Consider the following 23,278-nt stretch of genomic DNA (forward strand, 5'->3'; position numbering starts at 1 on the left):
AAACCTGCCACTGTGTTGGTGAGCTAACAATGCTGATTACTGGGGTGACGGTGGGTGGGTGGTGCATCAAGAGTCGCGCGCTTTATTTATTCAAATTAACATGCCGGTACGCGCGATTCCTTACGCGGAGCCACGTTGTCACGGTAATAAACTATACAAATTCGCGGCACTCTACTGATCTGATATTAGTGAGTGGTGTTTTCTAGTGTTTCTAGTTTAACAATTCTCTTCGTTTAGATGCTAATTTGTACTACCAGATCTCATCAAACTGCTTTTAACACATCGGCGTTCGCTCCACACACCACACTCCCGTTTAGTTGGTCTCACACCGACGCAACATTATGAAATTAAAGATACGCGCAATCGCAGTTAATTACCCTTTCACTTTCGGGAGTTTCTGGAACTCGATGTAAACTTCCAACATTTAACTACAGGACTACAGATAAGGACTTAAAAATCACGTCTATTCAAGCTTTTTCTTACTTTTAACCCCTCTAAAACACATATCTGCCCCACATATCACTCCTTGACTAATGTACACCCTGAGACCAGCATCACAAGATGCATCCTTATCAAACGCGTGGACCTGTTTGATTCTTCATCAACCTGTTTGATGAGGTGTTGTGGAACTACAACTGAGAACAGCGAACTGCAGCTGTGAGAGAAACACAGGACCAAAGAGAGATGCATTGGAAAGCTTTCCATCACAAGCACATGACTACGAAGCTTCCTGTAAGAAGCTTATGCATGTTGTGCACTTTTACAGAGGGAGGATAAGTTTGATAGCTTTTTCATCGGGGCGTTCATGTTCGTTTCACGTTGCTAGGCAACGACATGCTTTTGGCGGGAAAATTAATATTTTTATTACACATAGCGCAACACACTACATTATTTTCTTTCGTATTTTTTTATGCAAAATAATTAAAGCAATGGTATTTATAAATATCTATTATATTTTATTTTATTCACTCATGACATACACCCTTCACAACTGCCCTTAAGCACTCAACATCAATAAGTTTCCACTAAGCACATTGTTTTACCACTTAGACGACTTCAGCCTCTGAAACTACCTCAATGGCAATCAATCAATAACTAACAACAGTAACAAAATTCCGGTACTCAACCCACAAACACACACGCAGTGCTTTTCTTTTTCACTTTTTGCACCAAGTTCTATCACAGATCGTGTAACGATATGGTGGGAGTAAGGTAGGAAGAGCGATTTGATTGTGTAGGTTCGTGGTATAATACGCTGGTGCACATTACGCTTACAAAATCACGTAAATCTTACAAATAATAAAACACAAAAATAAACTCAAAATACGTACATCAAACAATCTCTTGACGATTGTTTGACAAAATTACCTAAACAGTTCTAGTGTGCCCCAGCCACAAAAAATCCTTAAACACCACTCACTGTAAAGGATGTCCCAGGCAGACATTTTGATAGCTTTTGTTTTTTGTACAGCCAGTCTTGCTAGAGCCTAAGGCAAGCTACTCCTGGAATGGGGGTTTGGAAGGCATTAAACGCCCATCAACGTCATACAACCCTAGTAAATTTGTCTTTGCGCTTCTTCAATACTCTCGGCTTTTATGCGTAATCGTCAGGATCAGATCCATTTTGGCGACCAAATTTGGCACGATAGCTGCACGCGGGTGTCCCGGACCTCTTTTGCGGGCTAGGAAAATTCCCGAGCGGATATGTGTTTATTCTTGATTGTGAGTTACCGCTTCATCATCGAGATTTCAGTACCTAGAATAGAAGAGAAAATAATTTATAAAAATACATTCCTGTATTGAAATATAAAAAAAAACTTCACACTAACCTCTCCATTCCGTTCCACCGTCGAGCCGTACGGGACACTCCCCGTAGCAGTCGACACGTTTGTGTGAGGTTGCATTTCTTCGCTAAAAATCACAGGTCCCGCCGCCGAGTTCTTGCTCGCAGTTCCAAAGTTGCCGAACGATTCCTGTGGCAGGAACCGATGTATGACGGGTGAGATGAGTTCCGGATCGATGTGACGCAGATCTCGAGGACCTGTGATGAACGAGACGGCTGTCCCCACGATCAGTACTGTCATTACACCGATCGGTGTGATCCAGTGGTACGAAAGCCGGTACAAAGGAAAAACTCCACTCTCATCCGGATAGATAGGATTCACCATTGTGACGTTTGTGATCAGATCCTCAATGCATCCGTCCACTGAAACGGGCAGCTTGTGTGGTACGATCTCTCCAGCTGCACTGGCAAACTGACTGCCAAGCGAAACCCAACCGGACAGCAATGCACCCGATACACCCCCGAAAAGTGCACCCTTCGTATTGCTCCACGGAATCAACATTCCAAGCGTAAATATCCCACACGTTGTACCGGCTGCAATCGCAGACAGGGAAGTGGCCACACTCAGTATACCGCCCAGCTTCTCTATGATGAACAAACATCCCATAGCGGCTAGTCCGAGTACCACTACACTACCGCGCACGAATACGTTCGCCACAAATGGAGTTGGATTTACCCGGAAAAGTCCCTTCAAAATGTCTTCCAGCAGGACCGCAGAGGTAGAGTTCAGTACAACGGAAAGTGAACTAAGGGCGGCTCCGAACACACCGGCTATAAACAATCCCGGAATGCCTTTTAGTTTCCCAACCGATTCCATCACATAGTGAGGAAACAGTTGATCGTCCGTCGTTACAAGTCCAACCGTCGCTGGATCGCATTCGAAATATTTTCCGTACAGCAACAAACCGGCATAGCAGCATACCGACACAAACACGCCCATTCCAACGGTAAACATTGCAATGGATCTGTGTAAAGAGAAGGCCTCGATATAAATAATTACACCCAGCAAACCAGATAAGAGATAGGACTACTTACAACTTTGCCTTCTTCAGATTCGGTAGGGACATGTAGCGCTGTACCATCGTCTGGTTGACCGAGTTGAACGAAGTCCAGTAGAAGAAGCCACCAATCAAAACGGCCCAAAACGTTTGCCGCTCGTACATCGAGGGATTGAAGCTGGGGGAGAGAGCAAGCGAGTTTAATTACTGAATATGATTGATCGTACGACCTAATCGAGGGACTTTTCTAACATAGAAATCTTTACAAATAAATCCTTTCGTCATAAATCTAGCGCTAAAGTGCCAGTCGAACGTAAAATTCTTCATCCTGGACTTTACACTGTGACTGTTTCGCGAACGCTCACAGCATGCCACAATAAACATCGATAAGTACTGTTTGTTGCAGGAAGCGTATTCGCAAATTAGCCTATCTTATCGTATCGTTTTGGTACGGTAATATAACCCCAAAAGTCGCTCTTAATCTTTCCTCACATAGACTTGGCGAAGGAAGGTATGCGAGAGCAACTAAACTGTTCCACATAAGAGTCGCCAATAAGGGACACTATCCACCATCATTTTTACAAGGCCAATATTACAAGATAAGACTGATACAAGCAGCATCTTACTTGAAGAAATCTATCCGTCCACCTTCCACCGACCGGTCCCATATGACGTCTGGTCCACCGATCGCAATCGTACCGATTATGACGACCACAACTACGGAGATGAACATCACCACCACCTGCCATGCATCGGTAAATACGACCGCTTTGATACCTCCCTGGAAGAATTGCGGTGAAAACAAGAGAAAAAACAATTAAACTTCATTATCATACAATTACGAACCTACGATATGACTTACCAGTAGGGTGTAAAATATACAGACGACACACACGATCGCACCAATCACGTACAGATTGAAGCCCGTTACTGTAAACGAGACAAGGAATTAGTGTGTAGTTTGGGGACTTCCCGTAGATTGATTTGCGATTTGAAAAATCATCTCACCTTGATTGAACGCTAGTGCTGGCACATAGATGATCATCGGGAGGAAAAGAAGCTGTGGGCGGTAGCGCATCAGATAAATATTCATTCGTGCATTAAAATTTAAGATTTTAATATCCTACCTCATCAATAACAAACATTACTGATGCTATCGATCGGACGTACGAGTTGAATCGTAATTCCAGATATTCGTACGACGAATTCAGCTTCAACGAGCAAAACACCGGCAGATAGACGGTACAAACGGCGTATCCCATCAGCAGAATCGGTATCACAATTAGCCAATATTGTGTCCCGAAATTGTAGATCTCGGCCGGTGTTCCTAGTATCGTCACACCGGATATATATCCTGCCACGAGGCTCATCGCTACAGGGAATGCTTTCAACTTCCGCGAGCCAAGCAAATACTCATCCATAGTCGATGATCCAAACGTAGTCTTGGTACGACTTCCACTGCCAGTATTTGTCGCTACAGTCCGATGGGCGCTCTCATCGTCGCTACTACTACTTTCTGGCGTTTCCACATCACCACCTTTGTTTCGTTTGAAGAAACCAAAGTAGATTCCACAGGCGGCCGAAAGTATTAGCATCGCCCCGAACATACAGTAATCAACGACACTGAACTGGTACAGCTCCCGAAGGCTTTCCGCCAGTGTGCTTCTCCCGGACGCCATCTGAAAATGGGAAGGATAGAAAAGAATATAAATTTTGAATCTTAGACCGAGGATCTTATCCAAATTGATCTAAACGAGATCCTGTTGAAGGCGAGGTCCTTTGCAGAAGAGACTTACGGTAAAAACCCGCCGATCGATGTCAATCGATGACTAACTGTCTGTTACTCATGTGAATCTACTAAGACATGATAAATAAAGGCCGCTTCCTTCACAGTTTTCGCTTATCAGATATCAATGTTATCATCCTTTAGGATGACAATCGAAGGCGTAAATGGTTTAATTCCCTCTGTACCGTACATATTACGGTGAACTCGCGCTCAGACCGTACATTTTGAGAAATGGGTGTCGTATTCTTGAAACCTTTGGACCCGAGTGTCGTAGACACGCGATAACGGGCCCACTGGAACGATGTAAAAACGTGCTATAAAAAAAGCACCAAAAAAGCCACTGTTTGTATGTGTTCAAATAGCGCCTTGCGATAAAGTATCATCATTGCCACCTCCCGGACTGTTGGAGGTGGCATGACTAGACGAATTGCACCCATCGGTGGCTTCCGGAAGCAATCAAAGCGACAGTAAGACCGGTGAGTGAGATGAACTTTACAAGACTTGAAGAGACTTGGGAAGAGTGCCGAGCCAGGCGCATACTTTAACAGTTCTACTGACGTAAATCGTATCGGGCATTTACTTTGCCTCGCCCACCCGAGACGAGACACCAATTAGCGAAACAATTATTACAAAACCTGGGTGTCTAATTACGTGTGCCATACCACAGAGAAAACCCTTGTGTTGGCAGTTGTTGGAACTCTCGATTCTGTTTACCCCACGTTGAAGGAGGCTTCGAATGATTCGTGTTGTTAAATTAACGCTTTCAATGGATGTGTTTGTTTTACTCCAACCCTCTCCGGATGTTGCCAGCGAGGCTTGTTACTCATATTACCCGTTTCTAGAAGAGTCCTATCAGCGAATTCGCAAATAATGCACTATTCTATTTTTAAAAACAGGGTTAATTTACATAATTCTCCTTCCTTAACCGGTTATTTCCGACAAATATAAAGACTGAGGTCCAGTAGTCAATCTAGCCACACACTGGACCACGCACTGGAGCCGCTGGAATCGGGTCTCGAGGGCATGCTGTTTCTCCGTTTGTGTGCAGTGGAGCGGGCTTGTTCACAAGTGGACTTTGACCACTATACCTCGGGAGGCGCGTGTGCGTTTCTATTAGCGTGCGCGTTTCTTATTGTGTGACGCGCGTTTAATTCGCGTGATGTGTTCGATCGACGATCGATTCGCGCGCGTCGTCTCGTAAAAAGGAATGTGTTTACTTTGCACTTGGACAACCTACATCATCTCATCATTATCACCACAAGCGACAAGTTGTTTTGGATGGCCACCACAAGCGGTAAATAAACTGGGCGACTCTTCTTTAACCTCTCTCTCTCTCATTTGCGACCTCACGGTTTGGTCCTTTAAGGTCGCTCGCAAGCGGTGGCTCTATTGCCCTGTATTCGAGCACGGTCGAACGCAGCGATCAAGAAGAAGTAGTCGCTAGTTTCTTCGGTTACGCATGCATTGATATCGTCACGGGGTCAATCGTAAGCCGAAGTGAAGGTTGTCGCGGTTTCAATATTTGTTTCTTCAGCAGTTTGTCTAGCTGTGTACGTGTACCAATTTACGTTTTCTACTGCACAAGTCGGGCGATTGTCCGTATGTTGATCACCCATTGAGAGCCCTTTTTTGTGTTGTGCATTGCTGCACTAAAATCGTGTGTATTTATAGTGAATGCACTCTCTGTGCGGGGAGGTTCTTCGAGGGAACGGAACGATGCAATTGTTTTCGATGAGCTTTAGAGTTCGATCACTAATCACTGGGTGATCTTGCACTCAAAGTACTATTTAGGCACAATGTAAGAACGGCAATTTGATTGTATTCTCCGTACGTGAATGTATGAATTCCCCCTTTTGCACTTGCACCGACTCGACTGTCGTAGGTTGCCGCTAATTTATTACACCGTTCGAGCTAAGTCCTCCTCGGTGTGACGCACTGGGTGGGTGGATAAAACATTCATCAGCGCACCCATCATACCACGCTTGAATGCGCTTCGTGCGAGGTGTGGGATTAGAAGATAAAATATATAAACATCACGCCCAAATGTAATAGCGATCCAGCAGTACAAGCGCAAACCCTCGGACGCCTAGATAACGACAAAACCATCAAAGGAGGCGACACATCATCGCTCTATGCTCTTTTTGTTGCAATCGACATTTGGATATCGAAGCAACACACCTGCCTGGACCGCCCTCCTGATGACGTTTACATTTAAGCTTCCAAATCGCACCAAATCCCCGTTTTAACTTTCACTGGCCAAACGACTACAAGCACGTGGAAGGGCACATGGAACGGGACGTCCCTGCCACTAATCGAATTAATAAACTATTTTTGCTACCTTTCATAAACATGCACCAGTTGCAACTTCCCCAAGGACGGTACACGGCTGAACTCGAACCCCTTTTCCGGGTTCCGATAACGCACAGTTTCCGACCGCTCGAAAGTACACCACCTTGAGCGCGATAATCAAAACCCGCGACCTTTACCGCACGCTTTGCACGTTCGATTCGGTTCGACGATGCCGGTGTCTCACTGTTAGCTAGAGCGCGCTTAAACGGACCGACTGACCGACTGACTGGCTCGGCAGTACAATCAGCAATAGCGTTGCGGGCATCGATCGTGCGCGCGTATGCTCGAACGACCTCTTCGACACGTGCTCGCTGGTAGTGGTGATGCGTTTGCTCGCCGATGCCGCGTACCGCTTTTCATTTTTGCGCCACGCACGGGGAAAGATGCATTATGCAACGTAGCACAAAGCTTTGGATAGCAAACGATGGGCAGCTTCTTTAGCAGGGCAACACATTTACTTACGGAGCCCTATTTTGTGCACCAGTTTCATTGAATAAGCCTAACATTAAACACATTCACCCCTCGGAAAATTGCAATCCCTCAAAACATACCGCTGCTATGTGGCACCATTGGCTGGAACCGAAGGAGCGCTCCCGAACGTATTGTACGCGCACTAGGCACCCGTTGCCAAGATGTTCCGATCGTCAGATTGATCGTTATCCTTATTTAAATCTCCAAAAACAGACACTGAATTTAATGATTTTCGCTACAAATACTCATAATTACAGCGAAACAGAACGTTCACGACAAATTTTGGAAAAGTTTGTAACCAAAACAACAACAAACAACAGATGTTTTGACACTAGCGAAGCCATGACACTATGATGACACTATGGGACAAGCGGAGTGATAAATTTCATAAATCACCTACAGTGCTGTTGCAACCGTGTGATAAGGATGAATTTCGGTATCAAACACAATTTGTAATGGTTGGTTATTTATCTTTAAAATGTTCAATTATACGAAACAAAAGCAGCTGTGCTATGAAATTATTTCCAGTTCGTTCAGTGAACCGGTACAATTCAAATTTGAGCCATTGCGAAACGGTAATTATCAAAGCAGTTGCTCGAGCTGTGATGGTAATTTTAGGTTTCATTTGTGTGCAATAATGATGTGAATATCGGCTCCCGATGAGGGAACCGGCTCCAGAAGTAACTATCATAGAGGGGGGTTCGGAGCTTCGGAGCAGGTTGAAATCGGAGCCGTCTCCGAAATCATTGGGCCGTGGAAGCGCTCCGTAGTGCCCATCACTACTGGACAGTAAATGTTTTTCGTTTACCAAACTGCTGCTCATTTCATTCCTGCGGATTTGGACTGATACAGAAGTCCTTTCGTTATCGCTGGCTTTTCTCTTTCTGGTGGACAGTTTTTACTAAAACATAGCCATAAATTCTCATCCCCGTTTTATTTCTTTCTCATCCAAACATGTATAGTTATCCCCAAGCAAACACTCCATTACACACAATATTCAATTCAATTAATATATATACATATATTATTTATTGTAATCGTCTCATGCAAGAAAAAAAAAACATTCACCGGAACGCGGGCAATCAGCGCTCTAATTAGTAAGCGAGATCTTGAGGTGGCTTGGTATCACCCTTTTATGACTCAGTTTCCTGTTCCCCGCATAGAGCACTTCAGTTCAGTGGTTAAATTTTAGCATTCTATATTAATAATATATTAATTTTCTCCCGTTTGCTAAAGCATGTGTCTCCATTTTTGTATCGCATCGTTTGTTAAACATTTGCGGTACAACCACGATTATGTACAGTATCCCTTCGGCGCATAATTGTTAGCAGATCACATACGGCCTTTTTTTGCACATTATGCCCTACGGCTTACAAACATCGGCGGATCCGCAATCGGAAACATAACCGAACCATCGATTAGAAGAACAAATGATTGAAAGGAACGAGCATAATAAATAATATTTTGAACATTGTTCTACAATTCTTCCCAAAAAGGATTCCATAGATCGTTGCTTTATGTAAGGTTTAAATTCTCTAATTATACAGAATGCAGCATTCTGATCTGGGGCTAAAATGTACGTGTATATATTTCAGCTGCAACAGAAACATAAGTTCACATTTTCCCACAACGATCTTCTCGATCTCGATCTGATCGTGTATGGGTTCCAAAGAAGGGAAATTGACAACAACAAGGGGTCGGTCGCTCAGACAGTAATTGAATAACAAAAAAACACGAGTCTTTCACATCAAGTTAATGAACAAAACTAATACAAAGCATTTCAAATAATTCAAATTAATTTACTTTAAATTCAAGCATTAAAGCCACCGACAGACAGGTTATTTTTGTGTGCTGTACCAACCGACCGGGAGGACCCTCAAATAGCCTCTCTATCTTTTACCTTCTTCCACCATATACTCATCGATCGTCTTAACGGTCAAGAATTGATCGCTCAAAAATACCAAATCACGTCCACCGTTCCAGTGGCCAGCATTTAGAATACGTTCGCGCGGACGGTACAGATCGCCATTACCACCACCACTACTACTGTCGTTACTGCGCAGCCGGCTGTAAATGTGTAGCGAACCATTATCCGCCCGCTGCAAATCCTTCTCCAACCGCTGATGGTTCGTCCAGCAAACGGTTGGATCGTTTAAGCTGACCGTTAACAGTTCACCACTGTCAAACGTTAAACAGTGGCGATAGCCGGCATTGCTTACGTCCAGTGCCCACTGTTGGCTCTCACTGGTAATACTGAAAAAGAGAGAAAAAAACTCATTTTTTGCTTCATTTACTACACAAATATTCTGTACGTACCTCTTCGAAGCAAGGGCAATTTCGTAGCTGTGCACAATATACCACGTCGCTTTGTACAGGTTGAGAGCAATCACTTTCATCAACCGACGGTTATGGCTCGTCGTGGGATCATCCGGATGATGCATTTGCAACATCAAGAGCGTGTTGTCGTTGTTCTATCGAAACAATACAGATAAATCAATATTGATTCTACACCTGAGACACTTACACGCACGAAAAGACTTACCCCTTCAATGTGTAGGAAGCAAAACACGTTTATTCCTAGCTCCATCTTCATGTCGACCGTGTGAAGAATGAATCCACTCTCGTAACACCAAATATGTACCGTCGTTTGTCCCATCCCGATCAACTTCTTATCGTTGATGCACTTCAGTGTCGTGAGTTTCTGCTTCACGTTCATAAAGTCACGTATGCAGGCCAGCGTCTGCAGATCCGCCGTTAGACTGTACTTACAGAGACCGGTGCGTGACTCCAGTTCGGATACGTGCTCGTGCCAACAGATGAGAAAATCGCGCGTGTTCGGTAATGGCACAAATCGAATATCATTCAATGAGCTAGTAGCAAGAAGACAGAAAAAGCGGTACAGAATTTGTGCAGGAAACATTATCCTAGTACAACCCCAGAAAAATACCTTTTGATTGTATCCAGCTGAAACGATTTCAACCGCACCATCTCTTCGCAGTCATCCGAACCATTCTCCTCTTCCTCCACACCGGCAGCGATTGGTACGTTCCCATCATTAATATTTTCCGCCTTTACAATCGGCATAGTGTCGAGAAAGTACGCATTCACGTAAATCGACGCTAGTGGACAGATGCGAGACTTGTCTTGACTTAAATTTCTTGCCCTCGGTTCCAGATAGATGGGATCTTGCTTTTTAAATATGATCCGATGCGCGTTCTGCACATCCACCTCGGTATCTGCGAAGAAAGGAAGAAGAAACTTTAATAAATTCTACCCCAAATACCAGAACTGAAGGTACGATTTAACTACGTACCACGATTCCAGCGTCGAATTTGCGCTCGCCGTTGCCATTCCTGCTTTACGCCGAGAAACACGCTCAATCTCGAGTAGCGCCAGAAGCTTACCAGTTCCTTCTGCACAACAACGAGCTGTTCGTCTAGCAAGAACAGATGCAACACCTCACCGTCCGCACGATTGAGAGGGTTCCGCATACGCTTCCCTTCATTGACAATCGCAACCGGAGCTGGCCCCTGTTCCGGAGGAATACTTTCGATCGTTTGACACTCTTTCGATCGATTACCAACCTGCTGCTGCTGCTGTTCGTGCATTTCCGCGCTGGTAGAGCTGCTGACCGCACTGTCAACCGAGCAACGATGCCGGTGCGCTGTACTTTTACCCTTCTTTGCCATTGAGGACGTGGACGAGGAGGTCGAAGGTAGCACTGAGGAATCAATCTGCTTCTGATCCAAATCTTCCTCCGGATGATCTTTTTCCGAACTTTCCAAGTCTTTTCCTCGCGATGGAGTCTTTACGATGGATATCTCGGTCGAAACCTTCTTTCTTATCGGCCTGCTTCTCGTTTTAGCAAGTGGCCGACTGTCCACTGTCCCATTTCTGTACCGTATTACTTTACCGCTTCGCAGTGAACTGCTGAGCACGAGCCGACGAACACCTCGCAAACCTCTGCTGGCAATAATCGTCGGATGGGTTCTATGCTTTGACGTTGTTGGTGGTTTCCGTTTGTTTTGTTTCACTTTCGGTCGAGATTTCGTCTTTGGTTTCGACGAATGTGCCGCTTGGGTCGTTGGTGGGCTCATGGTTGAGTGTGCTTCGATCGAACCAACAACGCCGGCAGCAACAGTTCCACATTTCTCCACCGGTCCACCACTTCTCGTCCCAACCGTCGTCACCTGTTCCTTGTTCGTGCGAAACACTGGACTAATGCGAAGATACTGTAAAAACTTTTCCCGTTCTTCCTCATCGCGACTAAGCAGATATGCGTACGGATTGGACTTGTACCTTCCACCACCATCCGAGCACGGCAAGGATGGATCCGAGTCTTCCGCCCGTGCACCATCGGGCGGTTCATTTTCCGTACACGCCCGGTACCGTGTTGGTAGTTTGTGGTAATTTTTACGCATCAAAATTTTAACTGGGATCGTTTTTTCGAGCACCTTGTTGGGCTTATCGATTTCCGGATTAACTTGACTTTTCCGAAAATCCAAACCTTTACTGTCGTCGTCCGTCCCGAGCAGAAGCGTCGTCGACATTGGTCTAGCGATGGTGGTGTTTGGTGAATCTAGCGGTGCCACCAACACCTCGTCAATCGGACGTCTCTTTTTAACGCTTCTCGTCAGTCCCGTACTGGTGGAAGGACCACCTTCCAATGCTGCTGCTCCAGCGGTATCTTCCAACGTATCCGAATCGTCATCGCTTGAACCGTCGTCATCATCGTAATAGTAAGGACGCTTGGCACAAGACCACGAGGAGCTGGTTTCGATCTGCGCCTTGGTGGGTATCGAATGTAGCAGATCTTCCGCCGTCACATGCCACTGATCGATCCGATCCAGGTGCGTCATAGGCGGTACGCTTTGGTTGATCTTTTGTAACATCAGGTCAAAATCGCTCAGTGCCGTCGGTTGACCGTCGGCTGACATTCGATGTGCCAAACTGTGCCGGGTGGAGAAATGCTTTGACCAATCGGAACTATCATCATCACCGTACGAGTTGGCCATCGAGCTTCCTTCGACCGCGTCATCCGCATCGTACGTGGAAATCCCTGGCCCAAGAAGATTTTCGGCCGGTTCTTCACAAATCTCCATATCATCGCCTGTTGCTGGTGTTTCGCTTGGAGCTGCTTGCCCTTCCGAAACAAACGCTGTCGATGTTACAAGGCGATCCCTTTTATCGGTGGAATAAGCAACACGTTTTCTGATCCCATCCTTAACACCAACAGCACCGTCATCTGAACGGGAGGCTTCCTGCTCGAGCCGAATTTTGGCAATACCGTAAGCCATAAGGCTTTCCTTATGAAACGAGCGTCTGATGATTGCTAAAATAACATGGAATCGAATTAACATCAAACAACCAATTCTTCTTCTCTATTTTATTGCCTTTTCATACAACTTACATCTTTCCGTTGGCAGGGTCTCCTTTCCATGGCGATTCGGCAAACCAATACGCCATCGAATATCCTCCACACAGACGACGGGACGCAGTGCCGGTGACATGCTTCTCGTACCATTCTCGAGGCTGTTCGTCCGGGACACTACCCGCGAGGGCATCTTCTTGTACTTGCGATGAAATATAATGTTACTGCTCTGAGGGCTGCCAGTCGGCGTCGTGTCCAGCTTCATGGCTTGCTGTTTTACCGATGACGATGCACCGGGCGACGTGCTGTGGAACATTCGGTCGCACGCTGTTGATTTCGTTTGTAGCATTCGGTGTTGGCTGCTCTTGCTGCTGTTATCATTTTCGTCCGTCTCAGCTATATTGTCTTCCCGGGAATCGCCGTCCACCTCTACCACCACCTCATCCTGCTCGGCGATACAATCCACCAGGGAGACAGCATTGCTGCTTCTCGTCGAATTTGCTAATCCTTCTTCCCCGACGTAGTTTTCCAAATTGATCGAATGCATGGACGCTGCTGCTGGTAGTCTATTTTTCTTTCTAACACTCACAGGACACCCGGGAACAATCTCTTTTTCTTTTTTCACACTAAACTTACAGTTTTTTCACAAATTCTACGTAATGAAAACATGGCACAGCGTTCAAAACGGGCAGCACTTACATATTGCTGCAATATTCAGTCACTATCGTACACAATCGTCGGATGCCCCGACATACGCATTCACAACGCGACACACAACACACTTATTGGTTCTTTTCGGTACCACGCAAAATGCTACTCCCCAGACCGGTCTGTTAGTGGTAATCGAAAAGGCAAAATTTATTTCCCCGTGCCTTGCTTTGCTCGTCCATTAACTGCGGTCAGGAAAATGCTTCGGTTCCGGGACGTTGCGGTACGGATAAGGATTTTTCATTGATATACGGTCTTTGCGTTGCTTTTAGTTGGCTCCTTCTCCTGCGCTTCACGATAGAGAGCCTCTTATCAAACGCTCTTTGGGTTTCCTACAATTTTCGCCGCCAAATGCTAAGCGCAAACAGACTTTTATTCACACAGCACGATTCATCATATCACGTAGTTACCAAAAATAAACGAAATCACAAAGTGGGAAAGAGTGGTCGGAAAAAGCTTCTACACACCAGTTTGACTACCTTACTTTTTCCACCATAACTGTGGGAGTGTGCACGCGAGCACGATGGGTTTCAATTCGAACCGATTTTAGATTCGTGCCATCATAACCGAATTTATCGGGACTTTGGAAAATCGTTTTGATTTTTTTTAAATTATATAACTCCATACTGATAAATTACGCACACCGTTTCATTGATAAAGAAGTTGTTTTCTTCAAGAAAATATGAAAGCAAATTACGAAATATTACACTAATTGAATAAAACAGGTCAACCGTCTGCAGTTGGCCATTTCCTCGTATCAGGGTTGCATCATGACAGTTAACGTCAAGCGAACAAAACGATAAATAGCTGCCAAACGTCATTGTTGTTCGTTATTTCGTTATATTTCTACATCTTTGAGCTCTTTCAAACGTATAACTTGAACCGCAAAAAGTAAGAAACTAATATAAAACCAAATTTAAAATCAAACTCCAAAATATGTCATGAAAAGAGGTTAATTTCATGCAATGTTTCCATTCTAGCGCAGCAGCTATGGTGCAAGGTCAAAAACGATAAGTCCACAAACGATATTATTTGAAAGCTCCATATACAAACCAAACTCAGTGCAGAAAATTGAGCGCATTTTAGCTTGTTTTTGTGTTTCGCTGTACGATAGCGGTTTGTTGCATTTGTTTCGTGTGCATCTGTTGTGACGAACGAACCATTTCCAATTATTGGGCTTATTGTAAGAGCCGTCGAACCGCGGAAACATATCCCAAAGATGCCAAGAGGTATCATTACGCTCCAGCTGGGCCAGTGTGGAAATCAGAGTAAGTACACACCGGTAAACCGACCGAACCGAAAGGAAACAGTTGGATGGGTACTAATGTTTGCTTTTGGTTGTCTCTGTTGCAGTTGGTTTCGAATTCTGGAAGCGGCTTTGTCTCGAGCATGGTATATCGCCGTCGGGAATGTTGCGCGAGTTCGCTAGCGATGGCATCGATCGGAAGGATGTGTTTTTTTACCAAGCGGATGATGACCATTACATTCCGCGGGCGGTACTACTCGATCTGGAACCGCGTGTAATTCATTCGATTATGTCTTCACCGTATGCAAAGGTATGTTTGGGATAGGTAGAATGCTCCACCCGATGGTTAATAAGAGTTGTCGTTGTTTCATTAGCTGTACAATCCGGAAAACGTATACCTGTCGAAGGATGGTGGCGGTGCCGGTAACAACTGGGCGTCCGGGTTTAGTCAGGGCGAGAAACTGCACGAGGAAGTGTTTGACATTATCGACCGAGAAGCGGACGGAAGCGATAGTTTGGAAGGGTTCGTGCTCTGCCACTCGATTGCCGGTGGTACCGGATCCGGGATGGGTTCGTACATCATGGAACGATTGTCGGACCATTTTCCCAAGAAGCTCATCCAGACGTACAGTGTGTTTCCGAACCAGGACGAGATCAGTGATGTGGTGGTGCAACCCTACAACAGTCTGCTAACGCTACGTCGGCTTACCAGCTGTGCGGATTGTGTGGTGGTGCTGGACAATACCGCCCTGAACCGGATCGCGACCGATTGGTTGCATCTGGAGAATCCTAGCTTCGCCCAAATCAACACACTCGTGTCGACCATCATGTCCGTCAGTACGACCACACTGCGCTATCCTTCCTACATGAACAACAACCTGATCGAGCTGATTGCGCCGCTAATTCCAACTTCCCAGCTGCACTTCCTCATGACCGGCTACACACCGCTCACGACTGAATCGGACACACAATCAGTACAGAAAACTACCGTGCTGGATGTCATGCGACGGTTGCTGCAGCCCAAAAACATGATGGTTTCTACCGGGCCCGATAAAACCAACCACCATCGGTACATATCGATTCTCAACATCATCCAGGGGGAGGTCAATCCATCCCAGGTGCATCAATCGATTCAGCGCATTCGCGAGCGTAAGCTGGCCCAATTCATACCCTGGGGTCCGGCCAGCATTCAGGTGGCACTGTCACGCAGCAGTCCGTACGTGCAGAGCAGTCACCGGGTGACTGGGTTGATGTTGGCCAACCATACCAGCATCTGTTCCCTGTTCGAACGAGCCCTCGGACAGTACGACAAGCTGCGCAAACGAGGCGCGTTCTTGGATCAGTTCAAGAAGGAGGACAAATTTAAGGACGATCTAAGCGAAATGGACGAAGCCCGCGATGTTGTGGATGCGCTCGTGCAGGAGTACGAGGTGGCCACCAAGGAGAACTATCTTAGCTGGCATGCAAGCCGTGCCATGGGAGGAACAAATCCATAATGAGGAGCAGTGGTGCATGAAGGATCACTCACGCTAATTAACTCAATGTTTTTAATTATATCGTTACTGGAGAGAGGAAAAGGTATTAAGTAGCTTGGAGATAGGGATCGTTTAGCTAGGAAACCTTTAGCGAATGGAAACAGGGCTCTCTAATTAAAGAGGAGAAAGATGAATCTACAGATTTTAGAGGAATGAGGCGAAAGGAGGGAGGCAGTTTGTTGAGTAACATACTTAAGTATTTGTGCCAATAAAATCACTTGATTGGTATCACACACAACCTTAACTAACTTCCGTATTTCGATTTTCTTTAATTTGGTAGAATAATCATTAGCAACTGAACTATCTATAGCAACCTTGCTTTTTGACCACAAAGTTCATTAATCGATTGTGTAATAATAAAGAAACCTGTAATAAGCTTGAAAATTTATCCACCCCAACAACCTCAGTTCGTCGAAAATTGGCTTCACAATCTCATCTTACCTGATGTACAATAACTGGTGGTCTTATTTTATTGACGTTCACCGTAGATGGATAATTTATTTATTCTACTTACTCGGTCTGTTCCATTTTCTACACGCTTTCTTGCTTCTTTCACAATCATTTGTTAACAATAAAATTTGGTTGACATCTTCTTCTCGTGCACCTATTCTGTGCAGTTGTATAAATCGAGACAAAACGAAAAAGGATTCAAAGAAATCAATTACACTTTCACATCGATGTGTGGATGGTTTGAGGGATTGCAGGATGAGATAACAAAACGAATACAAATCTAAATAACACGTGGCGCAATGGAATATATGTTTGCAAGAAAGCTTTTTTCTAATAAATTCCTATAATATCCTCTCAACACAAAACTCTACCACGTTTCACACAATACGATATGTATTCCGATGGATGAAGGTGCGAGTTCCATATTTTCCAAAGCTAAGCAACAAAACGATGGAATGTAGATTAACATACTCTGAGTGAGTGAGAAAGACAGCAACTAATAATGCAACTTTAATTAATATAAGGAAAACGGTGCTCTCGGAACATGGGCCAAACCAACATATATCTTCCACCTAAACAGCTCTTTTTTTTTTTTGCTTTATCTGACTAGATAACAATATAACCGGCAACGGTGGAGATGGTGGAGCAGATTGCAACAATATTGACCACCACCAAACAACTCCCTTCCAAAACCGTTTTGTTCGTTTTGTTTGTCTGTGTTGCGAATTGCTTCTACAAACCTAATAATACCCGGCTTACGAATCGGCTAACAAATCGGCCAAAGGATCATCACCGCCGGTTCGAATGGTGGTCGTTACCGGTTTGGTTATTGTAGGGGGAAGTGATCTGTTGGCCTGTTTCTTTTTATCCTCCTGCTGCTGCTGCTGCTGCTGCTGCTGCTGGAGATGGCTTTGAGCTTTTGCGACAGTTTCTAGTGAGGAAAATAATAAACCCGATTAGTAAACAATTCATTGAATCAGTCCAAGCAGGCCAGAATACTTACTGCTTTTACTTCCAAACAGATCATCATCACTGTCACCATCGTCATCGTCAAATAGGCCTTTCTTCTCCGTCTTTGCACCGGTTAGTTTACCAACAATGGACGATTTCTTCACTGCTCCGAAAAGATCATTTTCTCCACCATCATCATCATCAGCATCATCATCGTCCTCATCGTTCGAACCGAAAATACTTCTAGTTATCACGCTTTTCTGTGACTGCTGATGCTGCTTCGTTGAAGTATCCTGCACTGGAGCAGCTGGTTTCTTCACGGCAACAACACCTTTCGCCGTTGGGAGTTGTTTGAAAAGATCATCATCATCCTCATCATTACTATCGCTATCGTCAAAAATCGATTTGGTCAAGGATTTCACCGCCGTCTTGCGTTCCGGAACAATTGGCAACGGTTTGTTAGCACCTTCATTACCATCCGGTAGCGTAGCTAATCGCTTCGTTGGATTTCGAACACTCGCGCTCAGTCGATCGAAGGGCAGATCCTCGGGACGATTCTGGGGAGGATCAAAGCCCACAGGTGATAGGCTAGCTTCAACGTGTTCGATCTTTCCTTCCGATCCAACCACAATACGATCATCGTCTTCTATCGATTTGGAGCTAGTGGAGCTTTGCAACGAAGAACTCACCGTGCCAGCGCGAAGATTTTGTCTAGAAGGAGGTTTCCGTTTGGTAGGAATTCTTGCTCTACCCTTGTTTAGGCCAGTCAATTTTTCACTACTTGGAACATCCCCCGATTGGGATGACTTCACAACGCTCAAGACACTAGTAGGAACCTTCTCCGGTGATGAAGTATTAGTTACTCCAGTTGTTCTTCTCGCACCAGGCAATAGTGCTGCAACATTGATGGCAATTTTGGTATTCAATTTATTAATCTTCGGGCGATTGGGTTTGACAGAATCCGGTCTTATATCTTCAACCACCGGAGGTAACGACACAGGAGCTGGATTATCAAACAACCCCTTTGAGCCAGCTCTACTATTATCCGCTTCATCCGGTGGTGGTTCATCGTCGAAAAGATACCGTGACCGAATGTTGCCCGCCTGCCCAGTCGGTATGAAGTTTAAGGATTGTGTTTCGGTCGAGTAAGGAGACGGTTCGTCCTCGATCGGTGGCAACGTCGGCTCACCCGATTCGACCGCATTCAGCAGGTCACGTTGCAGATCATTGCGTGTCGTTGTATCGTCCGTCTCGTCACCATCATCCGGCGGTGGAACGTCATCAAAGAGACCGATTGGACTGAAATTTAAGGCACTTTTTGGTTCAGACTTGGAGACTGCAGGAGGCGTTATTGCCGGCGGTTCCACCAATGGTGTTGTTGGTGTTAATTCAGCTTGAGAAGTTGTCTCGTTCATGTGAAGATAATAGTCTATATCGTTAGCTATCATCATCATTCCCGGGACAGGTTTATCCGGGAGTGGTTTATCTTCTAAATCTGATTCTGGAGCTTCAGGCTTCTCCACGTCTAGCGGGGGTTTGTCAACAATTAGTTCATTCGATGCATTTTCTTCACTGACTCTTTTTACGCTTTCTAAAGTTGGTCCAGAGTTTTCCAATTCATCACATCGTTGAGGTTCCTTGTCACCTTCGTGCTCAGACTTGGATTCTTCCAACAGGAAGTTTTTAGAAGCAATTGCACTATCAACAGTTGGTTCAGATGAGGTTAGAACTGGACTGGCCCCTTCTTTTTCTATTGAAATAATAGATTGTGAAGCATTTTGAGCATAACTGCTACTAGCATCAGTCATCACTGATTGTTGCTTGCCGGTTGTTTTAGTGTCCTCTTCAACGTTCCATACACCTTCTAATGCTACATTAGTTTCAGGTTTATTCGTTGAAAGAGGTCCATTTCCCGCAGCTTTAGGTACCGTCTCAAAAATCGAATCCTCCTCGTCGCTTTCCGAATCCGAATTGAAGATGGATTTTTTCATTATCATACTACGGATGCTGCTTGGAGCTTCTTTCACGACAGTCTGATATTTTACAGGTTCCAATGATTGCTTTCTTGCATCACTATCACTAGGCTGATCGTTTAACGTTGAATGCGGTTCGAACAATGAAACTTTTCCCTTCTGTGTGTCCTGTACGCGGTTTGCAGTTGCATTTTGCCCAAACAGTGCATCTTCATCGTCCGACGGTGGTTCATCGTCAAACAAAGACACCTTCGGAACCGTTTTCTTATCCTTATCCAACGCCAACGCCGATGCCACCGGCGGTTTTAACACATCATCGTCCGTACTTTTACCAGGCGTCACATTGCCATTCTTCCCACCCGCCGGACCGTTCCTTTTCAATGCATCTAGCTTACTCTTCAAAATACTGGACGATTTACCAAACAGTGCCTCATCATCATCATCATCCTCCGCCTCGGAACTATCGCTGAAAATTGACTTTTTCACTTTTGGTACAGCTTTTGGTATTGTTGGTACGATTGGGACCGTCAGTTTAGCGGAACTTCCAAACAACGCAGCCTCATTCGCATTATCCTCCTCGGACTCTGAATCATCAAAGATGGATTTCTTCTTAAACGAGGGTTTTGGCCGTTCGGCGGGTTTTGGGAGTGGCAGCCCATGGGCGGGACTGTTCTGTGCAGTTCCTTGTAGTGGAGATTTGTGTGATTTTGTTTCATTGCTTCCCACAACAATCCCACCGTAATCGTCCTCGTCGTCTTCGGCGAATAGATTGATGACCATTTTCTCCTTGCTAGGTGGCAGGGATGAGTGAACGGTCGTTGACTTAGCGGAAGGATTTGCCGCCTGAAACAGCTGATCAAACTCATCTACTGGTGGTTCGTCGTCGAACAGATTCGTCACCGTTGCTGGACGTTGCTTATTGTTATTATTAACCACCAACGGGGGACGAGCTGCTGGCACGATCTGTTCTTGCTGTTGCTTCCGAAAATTGTTATTCAGTTCATCGACCAGCTTTGTCATTTGCTTGGGATTCGTTACACCGGCAGATCCGGTACGATTTTTTACCGCCATCGAAGCAGGATTATTGTTGCGCACATTGTTTTCCCGTACTACGTCCTCGTCTTCCTCACTTTCGATGAACAGATTGATCGTTTTTCTCTGCTCCGGTACCACTGACGCGTCTGACACCGGTTCAGGTGGTTCATCGTCGAACAGATTAACTATCTTTCGGGCCGGCTGTTGAGCGTTCCCTTTAAAGAATGACTGCTTTGTGTCATTTGCTGGCACTGTTTGACGTGGTTGTGGCGTTGGCGTCGGCATCGCTGGTTCATCCTCGTCCGGTGAATTATCAAACAACCCAAAGTCACCACCCTTTCGCCGTCCAGCTTCCTCTTCGGGCGGCTCTTCCGGGAACAGACTCGGTGGTTTTAACCGTGCACTAATGTCCACCGGTAACCCACGCACAGGTAATACCTTAGACGAACTAGCGAACGAATAGATGGACGATCCATCGTCTCCCGTAATGCTGGGATCGAGTGATGGGGCCCGTTTTCGACCTTCCACACCCCAGATGGAGCTTTCCGATTCCGATGGTGTGTGCTGTTTGCTGTTCGGCTGCGATGGAAACATTCCACCATCGTCCGTTTCACTCGGCGATTCGGAGTATTCTTCCTTTTGCTCGGAATCGTACTCGTTTTCGCACTGGTCCAGTCCCACGTGCCAACTGGTTTGCCACTCGTGCGATCCAATAACGTGCGGCAACGGTCGATCAAAGGACGGAGGAAGATGCATTACCGTTCCCTTAACAGACGATGCATATTCGTCATCACTCGAGTCCGAATATGGTAAAGGATATTTTTCGTACGTCCGATACATCCCTTCGGCCGATCGTTCTACCGCTAGCTGGATCAAATCGTCTAGTGTGCGTTCGTCACCCGGATCCGGTGTCGTGTCCGGCCGCGGTTCATCTATCTGCTGACGGCGTCGTCGCAAACCGTAGAAACTTTCATCGTCTTCCTCGACTCGGTTTTCGACAAACTTCACTTGCTCGACGGCCGAGAACTGATTCGTTGCGTTTGCTAGTTTCAATTCCGACTGTTTCACTGTCAGCATCAAATCGTTCAAGTTGTCTCTCGTTTGGGCAGCTAAACTTTCGACATTCTGAAAATGGCAAATCGATCACTGCATTACACCGATCACACTGAACGCCTTCGACGGATGTTACCTTCGCGATCGAAACCATGTACTGCAACAGTTGGCCGTCCGTTTCAAGTGACCAGTTCGGTCTACGCTTGCGAAATTCTTCCGGCGTGAGTTGTGCCTGCAATAGAAATGAAAACGTTATCACGAATCTGCGCACCAAAACCACCCGAATCGAATCGAATTGGGGTTTTAATTAAAATGCATTTTTGATCGCCACTAAAAAACCAACCGGGGGAAACTTTCCATGTCCCGCGGCTTCCCTCTACCCCTGCACCGGGCTCAGGAGGCAAATTTGAGCACCAAAATCATATCGTAAATCAACGCGCTTCCGCAACCGGAAAGGCACCAAGTGCAAACAGAAAGAAGAAAATGATTAATAAAATTTCCTCCACGGTCCAGGAAACAAATGGACTACAGCTAGAGCCAATCGAGTGTCCGGAGGTTCAGTAAATATAGTTGCCACCACCACCATCACCAGCACCACATAAGGCCGAAATCACTTTCATGATTAGCTCGATTGGGTGTTGGTGTTGTGGTAGGTATGACGCGCACACCCATTTCTAAATGATAATGATTGAATGAGTTAACGGGGAACTGTTTACACCCGTTTGCGCGAACGTAGTAGTCGGGGAATGAAGTAACATATCAGTACAAGGCTTCCTACGATTTGGTGCTGTGTTTACACATGAATCACACCGGATGCTGTGTACGGATGACGATCAGGTGGGAACGAGCGGACAATGTTTCTTATCACAATTAGGAAACACCGCCATTGGAAGCAATAACAAACAAGCACACAGAAAAAACGCCCTTAATTTCCATTTCCCTTTGTAAACATATACCGTACCATCTTGGTTGGATCCACTCGTCGACGGGCTCTGCCACGGACAATCCGATAATTTTGCTCGAAATATGCGCGGCGTAAACGCGATCGCGGATGGACTTTATGGTACTTCAATGTTGCTATCAGAGAACCATTTCGGCAGCAGTTGAAAGGTTGCCTTCCGTCGTGTCTGCCCGTCTGATGATGATTACGGTTTATCTCCGTGTTCTACAGATCAACGCATCCACTACTTCGATGATGGGTATATCACGTTGTACGCGAACAACGAGAAAGGATATTTTAAATAAAACAATTATAATATCTCTAGCGTATTGCAATAACCATCAACACTTAATGTTTCTTCTAAAAATACAATTATTTTTTGTTGTTTTTTTTACTGCACTGTTTTGTGTTTTCGTTGCATATTGCCACCATATAACTGCTGTCAAACTGTGGAGGCGATTGTGTAGGTGAGCGTGTTTATGCTGCCTGTTTGGGATGTCCAATGCAAACAATTTGAAACTTATCGTCCCAAAAGCACTTACACTTATCGTTTATTGAAAAATTGTAAC

The 23,278-nt window shown here is 45.4% G+C and overlaps 4 protein-coding genes across 4 annotated transcripts; 1 reads left to right on the top strand and 3 right to left on the bottom strand.

Annotated features, from left to right (window-relative positions):
- Positions 1-1,699: 1,699 nt before the first annotated feature.
- LOC126564280 (sodium-coupled monocarboxylate transporter 1-like) lies at positions 1,700-7,582 on the bottom strand. Its single transcript, XM_050221282.1, has 8 exons — positions 7,528-7,582; positions 3,969-4,520; positions 3,850-3,901; positions 3,704-3,771; positions 3,468-3,622; positions 2,879-3,019; positions 1,830-2,808; positions 1,700-1,756 (listed from the first exon to the last, which is right to left on the bottom strand). The coding sequence occupies exons 2-8, from the start codon at positions 4,518-4,520 to the stop codon at positions 1,739-1,741; spliced, it is 1,965 nt and encodes a 654-aa protein (XP_050077239.1). The 5' UTR covers positions 7,528-7,582; the 3' UTR covers positions 1,700-1,738.
- A 1,752-nt stretch (positions 7,583-9,334) lies between these two features.
- LOC126563899 (uncharacterized) lies at positions 9,335-13,388 on the bottom strand. Its single transcript, XM_050220688.1, is given in 5 exon segments — positions 9,335-9,700; positions 9,764-9,918; positions 9,990-10,317; positions 10,395-10,683; positions 10,761-13,388. Coding segments are annotated over 5 exon segments (3,741 nt in total). The 5' UTR covers positions 13,366-13,388; the 3' UTR covers positions 9,335-9,336.
- A 1,170-nt stretch (positions 13,389-14,558) lies between these two features.
- LOC126564666 (tubulin gamma-1 chain) lies at positions 14,559-16,268 on the top strand. The gene is made up of 3 exons (XM_050221753.1): positions 14,559-14,794; positions 14,880-15,082; positions 15,147-16,268. Exons 1-3 carry the CDS (start codon positions 14,746-14,748, stop codon positions 16,266-16,268), a joined length of 1,374 nt encoding a protein of 457 aa, XP_050077710.1. The 5' UTR covers positions 14,559-14,745.
- A 1,244-nt stretch (positions 16,269-17,512) lies between these two features.
- LOC126563895 (WASH complex subunit 2) lies at positions 17,513-22,034 on the bottom strand (the record flags this gene model as incomplete). Its single annotated transcript, XM_050220685.1, has 3 exons — positions 17,513-17,688; positions 17,761-21,841; positions 21,906-22,034. Coding segments are annotated over 3 exons (4,386 nt in total), but the record flags the coding sequence as incomplete, so codon positions are not given.
- Positions 22,035-23,278: the final 1,244 nt, after the last annotated feature.

This window comes from Anopheles maculipalpis, chromosome 3RL (genome assembly GCF_943734695.1).
Source record: "Anopheles maculipalpis chromosome 3RL, idAnoMacuDA_375_x, whole genome shotgun sequence".
NCBI lineage: Eukaryota > Metazoa > Arthropoda > Insecta > Diptera > Culicidae > Anopheles > Anopheles maculipalpis.

Coding starts and splice junctions, on each gene's coding strand:
- LOC126564280 (XM_050221282.1), bottom strand. CDS start 4,520: ATGGCGTCCGGGAGAAGCACACTGGCGGAAAGCCTTCGGGAGCTGTAC. Junction 3,772..3,849: donor AGCACTAGCGTTCAATCAAG/GTGAGATGATTT, acceptor TCTCGTTTACAG/TAACGGGCTTCAATCTGTAC. Junction 3,623..3,703: donor GTATATTTTACACCCTACTG/GTAAGTCATATC, acceptor CAATTCTTCCAG/GGAGGTATCAAAGCGGTCGT.
- LOC126564666 (XM_050221753.1), top strand. CDS start 14,746: ATGCCAAGAGGTATCATTACGCTCCAGCTGGGCCAGTGTGGAAATCAG. Junction 14,795..14,879: donor GGGCCAGTGTGGAAATCAGA/GTAAGTACACAC, acceptor TCTCTGTTGCAG/TTGGTTTCGAATTCTGGAAG. Junction 15,083..15,146: donor TGTCTTCACCGTATGCAAAG/GTATGTTTGGGA, acceptor TTGTTTCATTAG/CTGTACAATCCGGAAAACGT.